We start from the raw sequence: 18,306 nt of genomic DNA on the forward strand, positions 1-18,306 counted from the left end.
GAAGAGTAAAGTAGGTGGCATCAGTAGACTAGACCTTAAACTATACTACAGAGCAATAATAACAAAAACAACATGGTTTGGCACCAAAATAGACTGGTAGACCAATGGTACAGAATAGAGGACACAGAGACAAACCCACCTAACTACAGTTATCTTATATTAGACAAAGGTACCAAAAACATACATTGGAGAAAAAATAGCCTCTTCAACAAATAGTGCTGGGAAAACTGGAACTCAAAAATCTTAACACCAAAATAACAAATAACCCAATCAACAAATGGGTCAAGGAATTGAACAGACACTTCTCAGAAGACGATATACAATCAGTCAACAAATATATGAAAAAATGTTCAACATCTTTAGCAATTAGAGAAATGCAAATCAAAACTACTCTAAGTCAGAATGGCAGCTATTAAGAATACAAACAACAGTAAATGTTGAGGAGGATGTGGGGGGAAAGACACACTCTACATTGCTGGTGGGACTGCAAATTGGTGCAGTCAATATGGAAAGCAGTACTGGAACCACCATTTGACCCAGCTACCTCACTCCTAGGTCTACACTCAAAGGACTTAAAAACAGCATACTACAAGGACACAGCCATATCAATGTTTATAGCAGTACAATTCATAATAGCTAAACTGTGGAACCAACCTAGCTGCCTTTCAGTAGATGATTGGATAGCAAAAAGGTGGTATACATACACAATGGAATAATATTCAGCATTAAAAGAGAATAAAATCATCACATTTGCAGGTAAATGTATGGAGCTAGAGAATATAATGCTAAGTGAAGTTAGTCAATCCCCCAAAAACAAATGCTGAATGTTTTCTCTGATATAAAAATGATGATTCATAATGGGGTTGGGGGGAGCATGCGCATGGGATAATTAGACATATTCTAGATAGGGCAAAGGGGAGGTCGGGGAAGTGGGGGGACACAGGGGTAGAACAGACGGTGGAATAATATGGACACCATTACCCTAAGTACATGTATAAAGACACGAATGTTGTACTCTACTTTGTATACAACCAGAGATATGAAAAATTATGCTCTATATGTGTAATATGCATTGTAATGCATTCTGCTGTCATGCATAATAAATTAAAATAAAAAAATAAAACCAAATAACACTATAACCAAACGGGGTTTGTTTAACCCCAGAATGAAAGAGTGCTTTAACATCTAAAAAAAAATCAATAAATGTAATAGGACACACCAGTAGAATAAAAAAACAAAAATAACATGAACATCTCAATAGAGTAAAAAATATTTGACAAATTCAACATTAAGACAAAAACACTCAATAAACTAGAAATTGAAGAGAATATCATCAACTGATAAAATTCATCCATGAAAAAACCCACATCTAACATTATACTTAATGGGGGAAGACTAAATGATTTTCCCCTAAGATCAGGAACAAGACAAGAGTTCTGCTTTTGCCACTTTTATTCAATGTTATACTAGAGGTTCTAGCCAAGGCAAGAAAAAGAAATTAAAATTCATCCATACTGGAAAGGAAAAAATAATTCATAGATAACATGATCTGTATACAGAAAATGTTAAAGAATCTAATAACAAACTAATAGACCTTAAAAAGGAGGTCAGCAAGACTGTAGTAAATAAAATTAATATGCAAAAATCAACTGTTTCTTTATAATAAAATTAAGAAAATAATTTCATTTATAATGGTATCAAAAAACATAAAATAGGAATAAATATGATAAAGAAATACAAAATTTACATTTTGAAAACTAAAAAGTATTGTCAAAAGAAACTAAAGATCTAAATAACTGGAAATACACCCCATACAACCTTGTTAAGATGAAAGTATTCCTCAAATTTATCTAATTAGACTACTGATTTAATGTAATCCCTAATAGAATCCAAGATGGCTTCATTGTAGAAATTAACAACCTAATTACATAATTCTTATGGAACTGCAAGTGATCCAGAATAACTAAAAGAATATTAAAAAAAAAAAAAAAACACAACATCAACAGAAAGGAGAACTCACACTTCTCAATTTAAAAATTTGCTAAAAAAACAGTAAACAAGTCAGTATAGTACAGGCATAAGACAGACAGAGATCAATGGAACTGGGAATCCAGAAAGAAACCCATTTTTTTTATAGTCAGCTAATTCTTGACAGGGTGCCAAGACTTTCCAATAATGAACAGTCTTTTGAAAAAAAATGGCACTAGGATAAATGGATATCTATATACAAAACAATGAAGTTGAATGCTTACCTCACACCACATACAAAAAGCAACTCAAAATGGACCAAAGATCTAAATATAAAAGCTAGAACCATAAATTTCTGGGAAGCAGCTATGGCGGTATATCATCAGGACACTGGATTTGTCATTATATTCTTAGATATGATACCCAAAACATGAGAGCCACAAAAGAAAAAAAAAATTGACTCAACCAAAATTTAAAACTTTTGTGCTTCAAAGACACAGGCAAGAAATCTATAGAATGGGAGAAAACATTTGCAAATCATTTATGTGACAGGGACTCATACCCAGAATAAAGTCTTTTATAATTCCATAATAAAGATAAATAACCAACCAAAAAGTAGGCAAATATTCTGAATAGACATATACAAGCAAATATACAAGGGATCAATAAACACATGAAAAAAAAAAAAGATGCTTAGGATCATTAGTCAAAAGAAAATGCTAATTAAGAATGAGATCCCAGATCGCCACCACTCATATGACTATAATTTAAAAAAAAAAAAAAAAACAGAAAATAACAGTGGTGGCAAGGATGTAAAGAAATTTGGAACTCATAAACTGCTTGTAGGAAAATAAAATGATGTAGCCATGCAGGAAAATAGTCTGGATGTTCTTTGAACTATAAAACTCAGGATGATGACCTGTGTGACCAACAATTCCACTTGAGATATATATCTAAGAAAAATGAAAACACCGTGTCCACACAACAATCAGCACAAGGATGTTTATCGTAACATAACTGATAATAGCCAAAAGGTAGAAAGAGCCAAAATGTCCGTTATTGATAAATAAATAAACAAAATGTAGTATATCCATGCAATAAATGTTATTCAGTTATAAAAAGGAAAGAAGTACTACTGATATATACTACAACTGCTGAATTTTAAAAACATTATAGTAAGTAAAAGAAGTCACAAAAACACTAACTATACATATATAATTCCAGTTAGGTATAATGTCCAGAAAAAGCAAATCTATAGGGACAAAAAGTAGTTGCTCAGGGCATGGAGGTGTGTGAGTGTGAGCACAGGGTGGGGTTACTGATAGCTAAAAAGGACAGGGTTTCTTTCTGGGGTGAACTTTTAGTCTTTTGTCCGAAAGGGGCAAAAGGTTGACAGGTGAGTACTATGCTGTCTTCTCACCCATCAGCACAGAATTATCTATCACAACTATTCTATATTATCAAGACAGTTTTTAAAGTTGCTAATTTCCTTCCAGAATACTGACACCGTCACTAAACTTAGTTTAAAATGTTTTTACTCCTTTCAACATTTTTACAAGTTTCCCGGTAGTCTTGGAATTAACACCTGATGTTCAAAGTCAGTTCTACAAACAAATTTAAAACTTGTCAGTCATAAATTCCTAAACACATAAATCACCTCATCCACCTACTCTAATCTATCCATAGGCTACAGAAAATCTTTTAAAATGCTTTCTGAAATTCAAGTTTCACCAGATTAAATTCATTTAGGGGAAGGTCAATACAAACCCTGACTTTTGACAAGAAACTTTTCTATTTAAAAACTGAACTCCAAGTTCTCATATTTTTGACATATTTTGACATATTTTCTTACTTCTGATTAATAAAGTAATTTGAAAATATTTCTCTGAATCACAACACTATAATCAAAATATGATCCAAAGGAAAAAAATGGAAACTACTTAAACATCAACCAATAAAGGATATATATTACAATAGTGTTGACTCTGGACAAATACACATCTTGAATTTTGTACATACTTCTACATATCTGAACTTTGTAAACGTACATGTTATTACTCAAAAAGCTTATTTCAAAATACGTATGTATCTCTATACATACATAAAGGTTTTTTGAAATTCTCAAAATTCCTAAGTATTAATAAAAAGAAGGCATGTCTCAAATTTCTATATATCCATATTGTTTTATATATGTAAGATACGCACCCTAAAGTAGTAAAGCCCACCATAATACTATGAGATTTTTTAAATCTGGTGTAAAATAAATTATTTTACAAGGTCAAGGAAGTGATCAAGGTGAGTCTACGCAACTTGTCATCTATCAGTTCATTACTCTCTCACTATGAGATCAAAATCCACCCAGGTCCCAAATGCAGTTTGATGGGGACGGCTTCCATTCAGACTTATACTCAAATTAAGCCAGTCAAAAATGGATATGTCCAAATTCACTTCATCAAAAGGCCCATTTCTATGGTATTTTTATTTAATTAATTTTTATTAATTCTTCTGTTCTAGGAATATTAGATCAGTAGTGATATATAAAACTACATAGATTATTTATCACTTGATTATACACATCTTATGCCAATATTTTATATATACTTTATATAACTGTTTACAAAATAACTTCATGGAAATGTGACACCACTGAGGCTTACATATTATGTTTATGTTTAAAAACACATGCTTATATTTAAAAAATAGACTGCAATAACTTTCAACATTTTGTTTTATGATTTTCAAATATAATTTTTATTCTTGAGGAAACATGAAGCTTTGATTGCTATTTATTATAAAATGCAAGTATTTGCTTGGAGCAAATTTAAAATCTTTCATAATTTCATAAAATATACTCAAGTAACCTTCTGATTAGGAATAATGACAGTCATTTGATTCTGAAATTTTCCTCTCATTTTGTTTCCCCTACCCTCTCCCCCCCAAAAAAAATCAACATGGAAAACAAGTCACACAAGGCCTACAAGTTCAGTATTACAAAAAACAAAAGAACCCTGCAACCTTCAAATTACCTCTAAGAAATTTGAGGAAAAAAAGAAAAAAACTCCAACAGACCTCCTACAGCTTTCCAGCTGCTACAAGCTAAAAAGTGAATAAGGGAAGGATTAAAAGATCACAAAACAAAGAGGGTAATTGAGGACTTGGAAGAAGTACAGACAAAATTACACCCAGAAAGTAAATGCACGACAAATAATGCCAATAAAAACAATAGACTGTACAAGACCTCAGTAGTCCACAGCCTGACTACAGAGTGGAATTTGAAAATGTGAAGAACCAAAAATTACAGCCTTGGAGAAATACAAATGACACAAACACACACACACACACACACACACACACACACACAGAGAGAGAGAGAGAGAGAGAGAGAGAGACTGCGACTCTTTAGATGCAAGGCAGTAAAGAAAAAGAATGGGAAAAGATAGCCATCCTTTGCCTCCATAAAACTACCACAAAAAACAAACAGCACAAAAGAGGACAGAACATGGGGAAAAAAACACTACCATACTAGAAACCTATTTAAAGTAATAAACATGAATAGAAAAAAACAGAGCAAAAAATTAAAAAAAAAAAAAAATACTGCAGCTGGGGACAATGGTCCACACCTGTAGTCCCAGCAGATCCGGAGGCTTAGAAGGATCACGAGTTCAAAGCCAGCCCCAGCAATTTAGTAAGGCACTAAGCAACCCAGTGAGACTTTGTCTCTAAATAGAATTAAAAAAATAGGGCTGGGGATGTGGCTCAGTGGTTGAGTGCCCCTAAGTTCAATTCCAGTACAAAAAAAAAAGAAATACTGCAAAAAAGTCAGAAAATACAGATAATAGTATGCAGAAAAAAATCCCATTCCCCAAACCAATCATGATCTTGAGAAGAAGTGCAATACAACATTTCAAAAGGAATTAAATATTGCCAAACAAGCTACTGGGAATACTAAAAACAAACAGAGAATTAGAAACACAAAAATTAAAAACAAATTTAAAAAACCCTAGGAGAAATAAAACAAACCATCAAATTTGGGAAAGAAATACAGCAACAATTTTAAAAAGCACCTAAAAAATGACGGTTAAATTATAAGGTAACTGAATAAGAGATACACTTAAATGAAAACTTATTAAAGGGTATTTTTAAAAAGCAGAAAAATAGCCAAAGAATGACACTAGAATAAAGAAATCAGAAAAAAAGTGGGTGAATTGGAAAATAAGCAAAAGAATTCAAACATATGTATAATAGGCGTCCCTAAAGAATAAAAATCAAAATAATAAAACACTTTTTTTTTAATGTGGTGCTGAGTATCGAACCCAGTGCCTCACACATGCTAGGCAAGCGCTCTACCACTGAGTCCCCACAATGTCAGCCCCCCAAAATACCTTTATTTTTTAAATAGAAATTTAAAAAAAAATTTAACGTTACAATCCAAAAAAATTGGCTAAAAATAAAAGACATGAGTCTATACATTGGAAAGGTCTACTAGATACCACCACAGCAAATAACCCAACCAATCAACTTAAACTCTAAGAGTATAATGACAAAAAAAAAAAAAAAAAAAATCCTGGGCCTCCAGGTGAAAAGAGAAAACAACCTATGAAAAGCAAGAGAAATAGACTGGTATCATTTTTTTAAAACAATAAATAAAATTAATATAATAGGGGAGCTGCATTTTCAAGAAAGTTAGAGAAAGGATGACCCAAAGACATATCCATTCAATCCGTCCTTAGTATCAAAGTCACAGAAAACCAGTTTAGAACATTCCAGAACTCAGGGAATGGTCAAAGTGCCTTTCCTGAGAAATACACCCAAGGATGATCTTTATTTAAATAAAACATGACTAGTGAATCTTTAAAAAATGATTGATATAAGCCATTTTTATCTACTTAATTGTAGAGCAAACATTAAAACAAAAGCATTATCAGTAGGTTAAAAAAAATTACACTTTGTCTTTCAAATAAAAGAAAGTTAAATTATTAGTAAATCCTATGGTTAGGAAAAGAATGCAAAGCATTTATAATGCTTTGAATATTTATTATAATTTGCATTATACTGATCATGTTAGAGCACCTAAGATAGAAGAAAACTCCTTATTGGAAGAACATGAAAAATTTACAACACAAAACAAGACAAACACATTATACTTCAGGTTATTAGGCATATGTAAAATTTAGGATTACTGGGTGCAATGACACACATCTGTAATGCCAGCAGCTCAGGAGCCTGAGGCAGGAGGATTGCAAGTTCAAAGTCAGCCTCATCAACTTAATGAGGCCCTCAGCAACTTAGCAAGATCCCAACTCAAAAGAAAATACAATAAAAAGGGCTGGGATGTGTCTCAGTGGTTAAGTGCCCCCAGGTTCAATCCCAGGTACAAAACAAAAATTCAAGGTTGTCATCAAATAATTTAACTACGGAAAAGAAGAAAAAAAAAAAACATTTTTAACCTTCAGGAAAGGTTTATGAACACATTTAAGGCATAAGGTTATTATATATGTAGTTCAAAACAGCACATAAAAATACATTTTACAGGGTATAGGTTATAGCTATAACTTATACCAGAACTCAGGAAATGGTCTTTATTTATTTATTGTTTGCTCTACAATTAAGTAGATAAAATGGTTTACAGGGTGTAGGTTATAGCTCAGTAGCAGAGTGTTTGTCTACCATGTGTGAGGCACTGGGTTCAATCCTTAGCACCGCATTAAAAACAACAACAACAAAAAAAACACATAAAGGCATGCTGTCCATTAAATATATATATATATATATAGTTTACAACAGAACATGATGTACATAAATTTACTTTCTCAGTCATGTTATCTCCTGGCCTATATAAAAATAATGCTATATTTGCATATAAGCTGAAATCGTGATTAGGAATCATAAATGGTAAAGATCAATGATATCAAAATAATAAACAGCCAGAATAACAGTAATAAACTTAACATTGCTGAGCACAATCACATTAAATCCTCACAACAAATTTATGAAGAGGGATGCTTTTATTATTTTCATTTTATAGCTGAGGACATTTGACACAGATAATTACCTAATTTAAACAAAGTCCCAGAAACACAAGTGATAAAACTAGAATTGAAATCCAAATCTGACAGACTTCATGGTTCATGCTCTTAAATCAGTATGCTATTTTGAATACATATTCATAATAAAATCTCACTTAACTATTTATACCTATTTTCCATAAATCATATTTCTTCACTTACTTTACTGTTTTCCTACCTTAAATCTCTCTCCAGTCCCCTTATAACCCTGCTGTTTACCAAGCAATTAAACCTTATGTCCTACTTATACTGAAAAATTGGCAGTTTCATGATGAAGCAGACATGGGGCTTTCTCACTTCTCAGTCTGTCTCTATGTTGTTTTTTAAAGAGTAAATACTGTCCATCTTTCTATATTTGACCTGGAATTATTTTCTGCTAACAACCTTCAACAACCACTTTAGGTATGGCTTCTCAGGGGAAGCCTTCAAATACCCATCAACCTGACCTGATCTGTATTTCTCCCGCATTTACTTTAATCATAGAATTTATCACACTGTTGTGTAATGACCTATACTTAAGTGCCCTTAAATGTGCTAGCACAGTACCTAACAAGCAGAATTTTTAAAACACTGAGAAAAAAAACTGAAGAGTTTACTTGAAAAGATGATTTATATTTTATAGATTCAATTCCAACTATGTATATATCAATAATAAAATTAAAAATTATGAGTTTTAGGGGGAGAGCAGTGGTATACAGCTACAATACCAGTGACTTGGGAAGCTGAAATAAGAGGACTGCAAGTTCCAGGCCAGCCTGGGCAAATTAGGAAGACACTGTCTATAAAGTAAAAAATAAAAGGACTGAAGATGTAGCTCACTGATAAAGCACCCCTAAGTCCAATTCCCAGTATCTGAACAAATAAATAAATAAATAAATAAATAAATAAATATGAATTTTAATACCCATTTCTTATTTACCTTGAAATCTAATAGCAAAATTTATATTCTTTTAGTTAACTTTTAGATAATGCATTAATGTAAGAATTTCCAGAAAAATATTTGACAACTATATTATTTTAAAGAAACTTAATATTTTATTTTTCTCATTAAAAATGTAGCTGTTTTTTCCTAGAAGATTATGCTGATCAGAAATGGAATAAACTAAGTAAACTGGTGAGAAATCTCAACAAAAGTCTCATTGATTATCCTGCAAAACACCTAAGCTATACCCCTGGACAAGAGTCTATCAAATTTTAGTGATATGGTAAAGATCATATCACTTTATCATAACACCAAGAGCTAGACTTTGTCATTTTTTCTCCTCTTTGATGTACCATCAAAGATTGCAATCTATCTTCTAACATCTTAATTCATTATAACTACTTGTTCCATTTCTCAATATAGCTTAAAATCTTTTTCTACTTGGACCACCTCTAAAATAAATGAGTTCCTTTGCCAATTTACACTTTCTTGTTTTAATATATTAAATTTAGAAATAATTTCTTGTTTTAGATTATTTTGTTTCTCCAAATTCTTATTTTTCTGAATTCTCCAAGCCTCCCATTCAAAGAACTGAAAATTACGGTCATGTTTAGCTTATCCATACAATTCACTATGTCTACCTACAGTCTGTGAAACATAAAGAAAAGGTTAATTTTCTTCTAATCTATATAGCAACTACGTATTTAGGATGACCTAAAGAACTACATTCTAATCTATCCAACATTAAGTAACCAGCTAAGGATACTACTTGCGAAATTTAATGACCAACAGGTTTAAAAGATATGTGACTCAAAATACTGGGGGCTGAAATGAAGAAAATTATGTAACATGCATTGATGAATATGTCAAAATGAACCCTATTATTATGTATAATGCACAAATAAAGATGTGAATCAGAATTTAATTTCAGGTCTTCTAAAAATCAAATAGTAAAAAAAAAAAAAAGATAAAATTATAGAAAAATAAGACAGCAAGATAATGTTTACAGTTCTTTCCCCTGACAACTATAAAGATATTAAACAGTATAGTACACAATATTAAACTACTTTACATCCTACTTTTCCTAAATTAAAAATTCTGAAAGAAAAAAATGTAATTTAAAAAAATGCACTGTCTCCAGAAAAAAAGCAAAATGAACAAGAAAGTTAAATAAGATGTTCTCATAATAAAAACTTTATGAAATACTAAAATAATAAAACTTTAAAAAAATTACTATTCCTTAAGTATATAAAATGTCTTTCTTTCAAAGATCTGATATCAAATAACATAGATTTTTCACAAAATTGAGTCACCTGTATTTTTTTTCATAATAAATCTGCAGTTATATTTACCTTCAGATCCCATGATGAAGTGATGGATATCAGGGCCTGTCGACATACGAGGTCCTTGACAGCTTTTTTCTATTACACCTCTAGGTGTTACCATTTTCATATGAACCACCTGTTTAATACAATACAGGATGTAAATTCTAGGAATCAGCCATTGAATTAGTGTGCATATATATATACACATTTTACATATTCATATAAAATACTACTTTTAAAAGGTGGGGCTGGGGCTGGGATTGTGGCTCAGTTGTAGAATGTTCACCTAGCATGCACGAGGCACTGGATTCGATCCTCAGCACCACATAAATGTAAAATAAAGATATTGTGTCTACCTAAAACTAAAAAATAAATATTAAAAAAAAAAAAAGAAATGTGGGGCTAAGCAATAGATTGTGATGCCCTTTAGGACTTTAGTATCTTTTAGTAATTCTTAGACTAAAGATAAAATTTGTATATAACCTAAAAGAGAGAAAAATTCTAAATTATTATATGCCTCTTGATTTAAGCTGGTTTAAATATATTCATCATCTTAAGAATAGAAAAACATACTTTCTTTAATTAAAGATTTAGTCCAAGGTTATCCATATGACAAAGAACTAAGGACTCAAACAACAAACAACAGTGAAGACATTACTTTAACAGGCTCATTCTTTCATTAATTTCGCATATATAGTAATATATTATTATATCATTTAGTATATGATTATATATACTATATAATATACATTATAATATTATGTTATATATTATACACTATATATTGTATATGACATATGCTATATGTACACATAAAATACATGTATATGTGTGATAATATTTTTTATATATTTATATATTTTATTTATTTTTTTATTTCTCATTAAGTTGCCCAGGTTGGCCTCAAACCTGCAATCCTCCTGCCTCAGACTCTCAAACTGCTGGGATCACAGGCATATGCCACTACACCTGGCTATTTAAACGTATTTTATGAAACACTATTACTCATGTCAGGTACTGTGCTACACGCTTGAAATTCTAAGAAAAATCATATTTTTGCCTTATCCCCACAAAAACAAAAATAATGAAATACCAATTATGATCATGTCAAATGAAGATGGGGCTGGGCTTATAGATCAGTGGTAGAGCACTTGCCTAGCATGCACCAGGCTCTGGATTAGATCTCAAGTACCACAAAAATAGACAGACAGATTTAAAGAGACAGAACTGAGTTAAAGAGAAAAAGCAAGAGATATATGTAAATGCACTGTATAGGTAAGAAAGTCAATATTATGGGCAAGAAGGATCATTCTAAAAATCAGTTTCAATATCTCATTTGGAAAGAGGTAAAAATCCAACACATTTTTAGAATGGATTTTTGACCACTAAACAACGATGATCCATTTACTATTAAAGCAAATGATGAGAGGACATATAAGCAATTCACAAAATAAGAAATGAGAAGTGCCAGTGAAGACATTTTCAAAGTTTACACTCTAGCAATTAAAAAAAGAAAAAAATACACACACACACACACACACACAAAACTAAAACACAAAATATAAACAAAAAGGCCCAGTTAACTACAAAGATTCTCACAGTGCTAGTGGGAATATCAATCAGTACAAACACGTTATATGGCAATTCGGCTGGAGGATTCAAAGACTTAAAAATGTATAAATTTCTTGATCCAACAATTCAACCTCAGGGAGCCTACTGAAACAAAGGAATATGCCCAAGAAACTACATTAGAGGATATTTTTATCAGTTTTCTGTAATTTTAAAATCAAGAATAACTACGGAGACTGTTTAATAAACCATGAATTATCCATAAAGATTATGTAAACCCTTTTTAAATGATGGTGTACACCTCCATTCATTCATGTTAATACACTGGTAACAAAAATTAAAGAACAAATCAAACACAGTATGATTCCTTTTATATTAAAAACTAGATATACTCATATGTGTTTGTGGTATGCCTAGAAAAATAATTGGGAAAATAAATATAAAGATGTTAAAATTGTTAGAAATGACTATGTATTTAATATACAAAGAACATGTAATTTTTTATAATATGTATATATATATATTATTCTTAAAATAAAAACAAGTTGTTGTCTAATTACATAAATTATCCATATAATAGTTATGATTTTTAAAAAAGGATTTTCTTCTGAAAACTTTTAAAAACTAAATGCTTACTATGTCACACTTTATTTACTTTTGTGAAATTCAGAATTTTTAGTTTGATTTTATTACTGTAGGATTCTACTTTTCCTTCTAACAGTACTTTATAATGAAAAAGTATTGCAGAGCACCTTTTACAGTGGCAGTGCATTATTGTTAAAGATCATGAGCTTCAACTCCATAGCATCAGTGTAAGAAAGTGTAACCAAAAATGCTAGGAAATCCTTTAATTAGAATTCCTTAAAATGTTCTTGGAAACAAAGGGGGACAGGAAATTTAAAGTTAAAAGTTTATTCTATTGTACACAAAAAGTATTCAAGACTTTTGAATCTTCACATTAAAAGTTAGACCAAATAACTCCTTTCAACTTTTTTCCAAAGTTAAAATATCAATACTAACTATACTTTATACACTAATAATGATTAAAGAAATGTTAATACTTCTAAAAAGTGTAATATTTTTCATGAGTTCCAGTGCAGGTACAGATATTAAAAATATATCAATTTTAGTAGAGATTTCAGAAAAGCAATGAAAATTAAGATAGTTTCAGAGGATACAAGATGTTGCAAAAAAATTAAATTAAAAACAAAATGTGCTTATTAACTGCTTTGTCAGATAAGTACATTAGGATGTACACTTATAATCTGTGGCCCTTAACTATCTCCAAAAAATGACTAAAATAAATTAAATGCTTTGGCAGTACCAAATCTAACAGTTTATCAAGTATTTGCCTACCTCTGATAAAGTTCGTAATCTAATAGCAAAAAAAAAGTTAAAGCTTCTCCCCTGCAATTGAATTTAGTTATTTTAGTTACAAAAAAGAAAAATGTAATTTTTAAATATGTCTGCAATAAAAGAAAACAAACATGGGCACATAGGCTGGAGTGTGGCTCAGCAGTAGAGCTCTTACTAGTATGAATGTGGGCCTGGGTATCCTCAACAGGAAAAAAAAAGAAAGAATGAAAGGGAGAGAGGGGAAGAAGAAACCAGGATAATGTAAATGTTTCTAAAGAGCTGACAATATAAGCTGACAAGAGTCTTAAATTACTGGGTGTTAACTACAAAGAACAAATAGATCTCATTAAAAATTTTAAATTCACATCAACTGAAAATGTTGAAACTTTAGATTTGAAAAAGAAGCTTTACAAGTCCAGGAATAATGTTAGGAACGTCACTTTAATACCCTCTTAAATTAAAGTTCTTTTGAACTACTCTCAAAATATTGAAGATAAAGGAACTAACATTTATGAAGCACCTATTGCACACCAGAGATTCTGCTGAGTTTTCCCTTCATGCCCTTTACTCCTTACAATAGTTCTATGCAGTGAATTTTATTATTCTATTTTATAGAAAGGAAAATTGAAGTTTAGAATGGTGAACCAATTTGCATAAGATCACATAACTAATCACTAGAAAAACTACCAATGAAACAAATGATACCTAATACCTAACTAGGATGCCTACAGGTACACTATTATCACACTGACTCCCAGAAAATTGGCACCAGATAAGCTAAAACAAAATGGTAAACACATTAAACATTACAGGTCATATCACTACTTAACAGAACAATTTCAAATAGCCCTTTAATTAAATTTTTGAAAAAATTTTTAAATTTTTTCAGAAAAATAAATTTAAAATCTCCTAAAGTAACATAGTAGCAATGCTAAAATACTTAAATGGACTAAAATCTTTGAGTTTCCATAAGGCTTGTAAATAATATTTGTGTATTTCATAAATTGGATACTGTGAAATATCTACAAAGTTTAAGTGTGACAAGGGCATTCATAAATAATGACTACAATTATGTCTTTTAATCATTTCCTATATATATATATATATATATATATATATATATATATACACATACACACACACACATATATATGTATATATATATATATATACACATACATGTGTATATATATATATACACACATACATACAAACACCACATCATTATAATCAAAAGAGCTACATTTTGATGAAGATGAACCTCTTTATAATAATCCCTATATGCTAATCAATTATATAAACAGAAATAAATTCACCAGGTCCTCAATATTGCCATAGATATTCTTCTTCATGCCTGATGCCCGAGTAGATATCCATCCTCCCACAGTGCTGAATTCCAGGGAATCTGGTTCATGACCTGTACAATAACCACTTTCTTTAAGCTGGAAAACAAAAATGTTAACATTTGAACAGCGAAATGGTGCCATTGTACATAGGACTCAACACATTAATTCCTCCCACTTTAAAATTTCCATATGACACTGCTGATTTTCATTGAAACTGAAAAATAAATACTTTTACTAGTAGTTCTCAAAAAATTTTAAACTTCTGCCTAATGGAAAGCTTTACAAAACTGGAACATGTAGGCCAAAAGATAGCTGTAGTCCACAGGTTCAACAAAAAATCTTGCTCCTTATATCCTTTTGTTATAAAGCCAGCTGTCCCTCCTCACCTCTACCCACCCACACAAAGAGACAATTTAAATACTTATGGAGAACAGATTAAGCTTAAATAACTTCCAACTTCACCTAAACACTTTCAATAAATAAAGCACTTAATCTCTTGTTCTCCCTGCCCTAATATAATATGCAGCAGGCCTGCAGAAAATCTGAGCAAATTGCCTGTACTTAATTCTCTCAAGGAGTCATGTGTTTTAATGTACAGCCATCTGGCTAGGTTTCCTGCATGTAATACCATCATTTATTTGTGATGCGGATCATGCATTCCTGTACATTAAATAGTCACTTGTTTCTCATTTTTCTATATTAGCTTAGCTTTGCCATCTGTACAGCACCTGAGGTTGAATGGATGCCCTTTACTGCAACAACACCAAAGCCATTCCACTGAAATAATTTTAAAGACTCAGCCATCTCCTGTCAAATGATACAGACACCACCATCTGCATATCCACTATCTACTGCACTCAAGCCCATCAATCTGCATTGACCATTTTGATAGTCATCCAGTTAAGCAACTGCTTCTATTTTTCAAGTAAACCATGCAGAGACATAGAATATTTCAGCTATGTTTGCATCTGAGTATTTGAGTGTGGTATGAAAGTTATAATCCCAAATTTGAAAGCCTACTAGTTAAATATAACTTGTTAGATTTTGTACACCACTGATGCAAACTATATTTTCTATTTTGCTGTTAAGAAAACAAGATTTGAAAAGACACCAATTGCCACATTCTTTTCCACTAGATACCCAATACATTTATTTAATTTCAGGAGGTAAATGCCAAGTACAGTGGTGCACACCTATAATCTCAGCTACTTGGGAGGTAGAAGCAGGAGGATTCCAAGTTTGATGCCAGCCTGGGCAACTGAGGCTCTGTATCATAATAAAATTTTAAAACAAACAAAAAATGGGGGTTGGGTGTAGCTCAGAGGTAGAAAGCTTCTGGATTCAATCCTCAATACCAAAATAAACTAATAATTTTTTGAAATGAGGTTAATAACTACCCACAAATAAACCAAGTACATGTCTTTACAGGTTAAAATTAAAAATATAAGATTGTTACATTATATTTCTCCTCTAACTCCACTCACAATCTAAACTGATGTTATTTTCTCTCAAAAAAACTAGTTACTCAATTTTATGAAATTAGGAAAAGAAAAAAATATTTATGGAGTCCTAAGATGTGGCAGGCACTAAACAGAATTTTCACATATTTTAATGACAAAATGAACTTCCACACTACTTACTCAGAAACCTTCACATCATTAAATATACACGTAAACTATTTCCATTAGTATATCCAATATTAAGATATACTATTAAGTTGGATCTTATATCTGGTAAGCCATTTCCTTACTTTCTCCAATTACAAATAGTTACTATGTGCCAGGAATTATGTAAAGCAATGAAGATAAAGACTCCAAAAATAAAAACAAGGAGTTCTTATGCTAAAGGAACTCTACCTAGCACAAATATTTCAATCTACTTTCTTGTTAAAAAATCTCACTAAATTCCTACTAAGTAAGTGAGTTAAGTATTAACAGTTAAACCTGGGTTTGAGGGGCTGACGTTGTGGCTCAGTGGTGGAGTGCTCACCTAAAATACAGTGTCCACTTAAAACTAAAAAATTAATATCAAAAAAAATTTATCCTAGCTAGAAAATCTGCATACTACAGCATGCTAATTTACTAAGAAACTGTTGTTGGGACACAATACTCTATAATTGTATCTACTACCATATACATGATAGGAGCCACTTTATCCTTTAAAAGCTTATATTTTCTGTTATTGTCATTAGCAACCTAAGAATAATCTGCTGAAGGAAGGTCCAGATTTATTCATATACTTAACAAATAATCTTTTAAACAAAATAACCTCTCTGTTCCATACTGCATTATGTAAAAGTAACAACTTTGTCCATCAATCTCTTCTCATGTGCCATGAAAAACTATATCAACAGGAACTTTATCCCACTTCTGTGTCCCCTTCAATACCAAAACAAGTATTTATTGAGTATGTGCCGAGCTTCAAATACATCACCAAAACAAAAACAATCCTAAACTGTGGAGGTTGTACAGTGTCTCCCCTTACCACAGAGGACATATTCAAGACCCCAGTGGATATCTGCAACTGTGGATAGTATCAAACCCTATGCAGTATTTTAGGCTTCTCTTGTAGCATCACTACTCTTGCCCTTTGAGGCCGTTATTCAGTAAAACTGTTATAAGTTAAACCCTAGAATAGTAAACCCTAGAATAACAAAATCAAAGGTCATAGCTAATAAAGAAACAAAGGAAATAAAAAGTATCATTAAAAAATAATACATCTTAAAAAGGTAGTAAAAAAGAGGAAAAGAAAAAAAACAGATGGACAATATAGAAAATAAATACAGGTTGTATATCTCTTATCTGAAATGCTTAGAATCTGAAGCAGCTCAGACTTCATTTTTTTTCTGATTTCAGAATATACATACATATATTATAAGATATCTCAGGTATGGAAACCAAATCTAAACATGAAATTATATTTCATATATATCGTAAGCACACAGATAGATGGTAATTTTATACAGTATTTTTTGGGTATCTACAATTTGACTTCAAACCATTTTATGAAGTCAAGAGTGAAGTTTTTGCAATGTGGCATCATGTTGGCATTCAAAAAAATTTGGATTCTGGAGAATTTCAAATTTGAGATTAGGGATGCTCAACCGGTTAGCAAGATGACAAACAAACTAAAACTGTCAAAAGATGAAATGATGCCCCGATGAAAAGGTAGCAACTCTCAGGTTAGACAAAAAGAAAAGACCCAATTATCTGATGCCAACAAGAAAAGTATTTTAAACATAAAGATACATGTTAGAGTCTGTAAACAAGTCAAGATGCCGCCTGGCATTTTGCCAGAGGGAGTGGTTTGTGAAGTAACTCCAGTGGGCCATTAAGTGTGGAGATTCCTTATTGGTTGACTGCTGTATCTAGTTTATGTTAATTAAGATAAGCTGTGTGGAATGTATATATACCCCTCCGGTCCTACAATAAACGGCTCCCACCCCTGCAGTATCAATGTACACAAGTTGCTCGTCATCCCTCGGTTATTTTGCTGCAGCTGGACTGCAACAGATACAAACTAGTTAAAAGTAAAAGAATAGAAAAAGGGAAAAAACATACCATGCTAACAATAATCAGAAGAAAACTACAGTAGATATTTTAATATTAAAGTTGATTTCAGAGCAAAGAATGTTATCAGGAATAAAAGAGGTCATTTTATCATGATAAAAGGGTCAACTAATCAAGAAGACACAATAATCTTCAACATTTATTTACTGTTGTCCTCTGATAACAAGTTTTAAAGTACACAGAGTA

General features: G+C 31.4%; 1 protein-coding gene across 2 annotated transcripts in view; it reads right to left on the reverse strand.

Moving 5' to 3' along the window:
• Nucleotides 1-18,306, reverse strand: part of Agps (alkylglycerone phosphate synthase) — a 131,956-nt gene that overhangs the window by 69,341 nt on the left and 44,309 nt on the right. For both annotated transcript variants that reach the window (XM_076865890.2, XM_076865891.2), the window contains exons 9-10: nucleotides 14,522-14,647; nucleotides 10,308-10,416 (exon numbers count right to left, since the gene is read on the reverse strand). In XM_076865890.2, coding sequence (XP_076722005.1) covers nucleotides 10,308-10,416; nucleotides 14,522-14,647 — 235 coding nt within the window. The remainder of the gene's footprint in view (nucleotides 1-10,307; nucleotides 10,417-14,521; nucleotides 14,648-18,306) is intronic.

The sequence above is a fragment of the Callospermophilus lateralis genome, chromosome 9 (genome assembly GCF_048772815.1).
Source record: "Callospermophilus lateralis isolate mCalLat2 chromosome 9, mCalLat2.hap1, whole genome shotgun sequence".
NCBI classification, from domain to species: Eukaryota; Metazoa; Chordata; class Mammalia; order Rodentia; family Sciuridae; genus Callospermophilus; species Callospermophilus lateralis.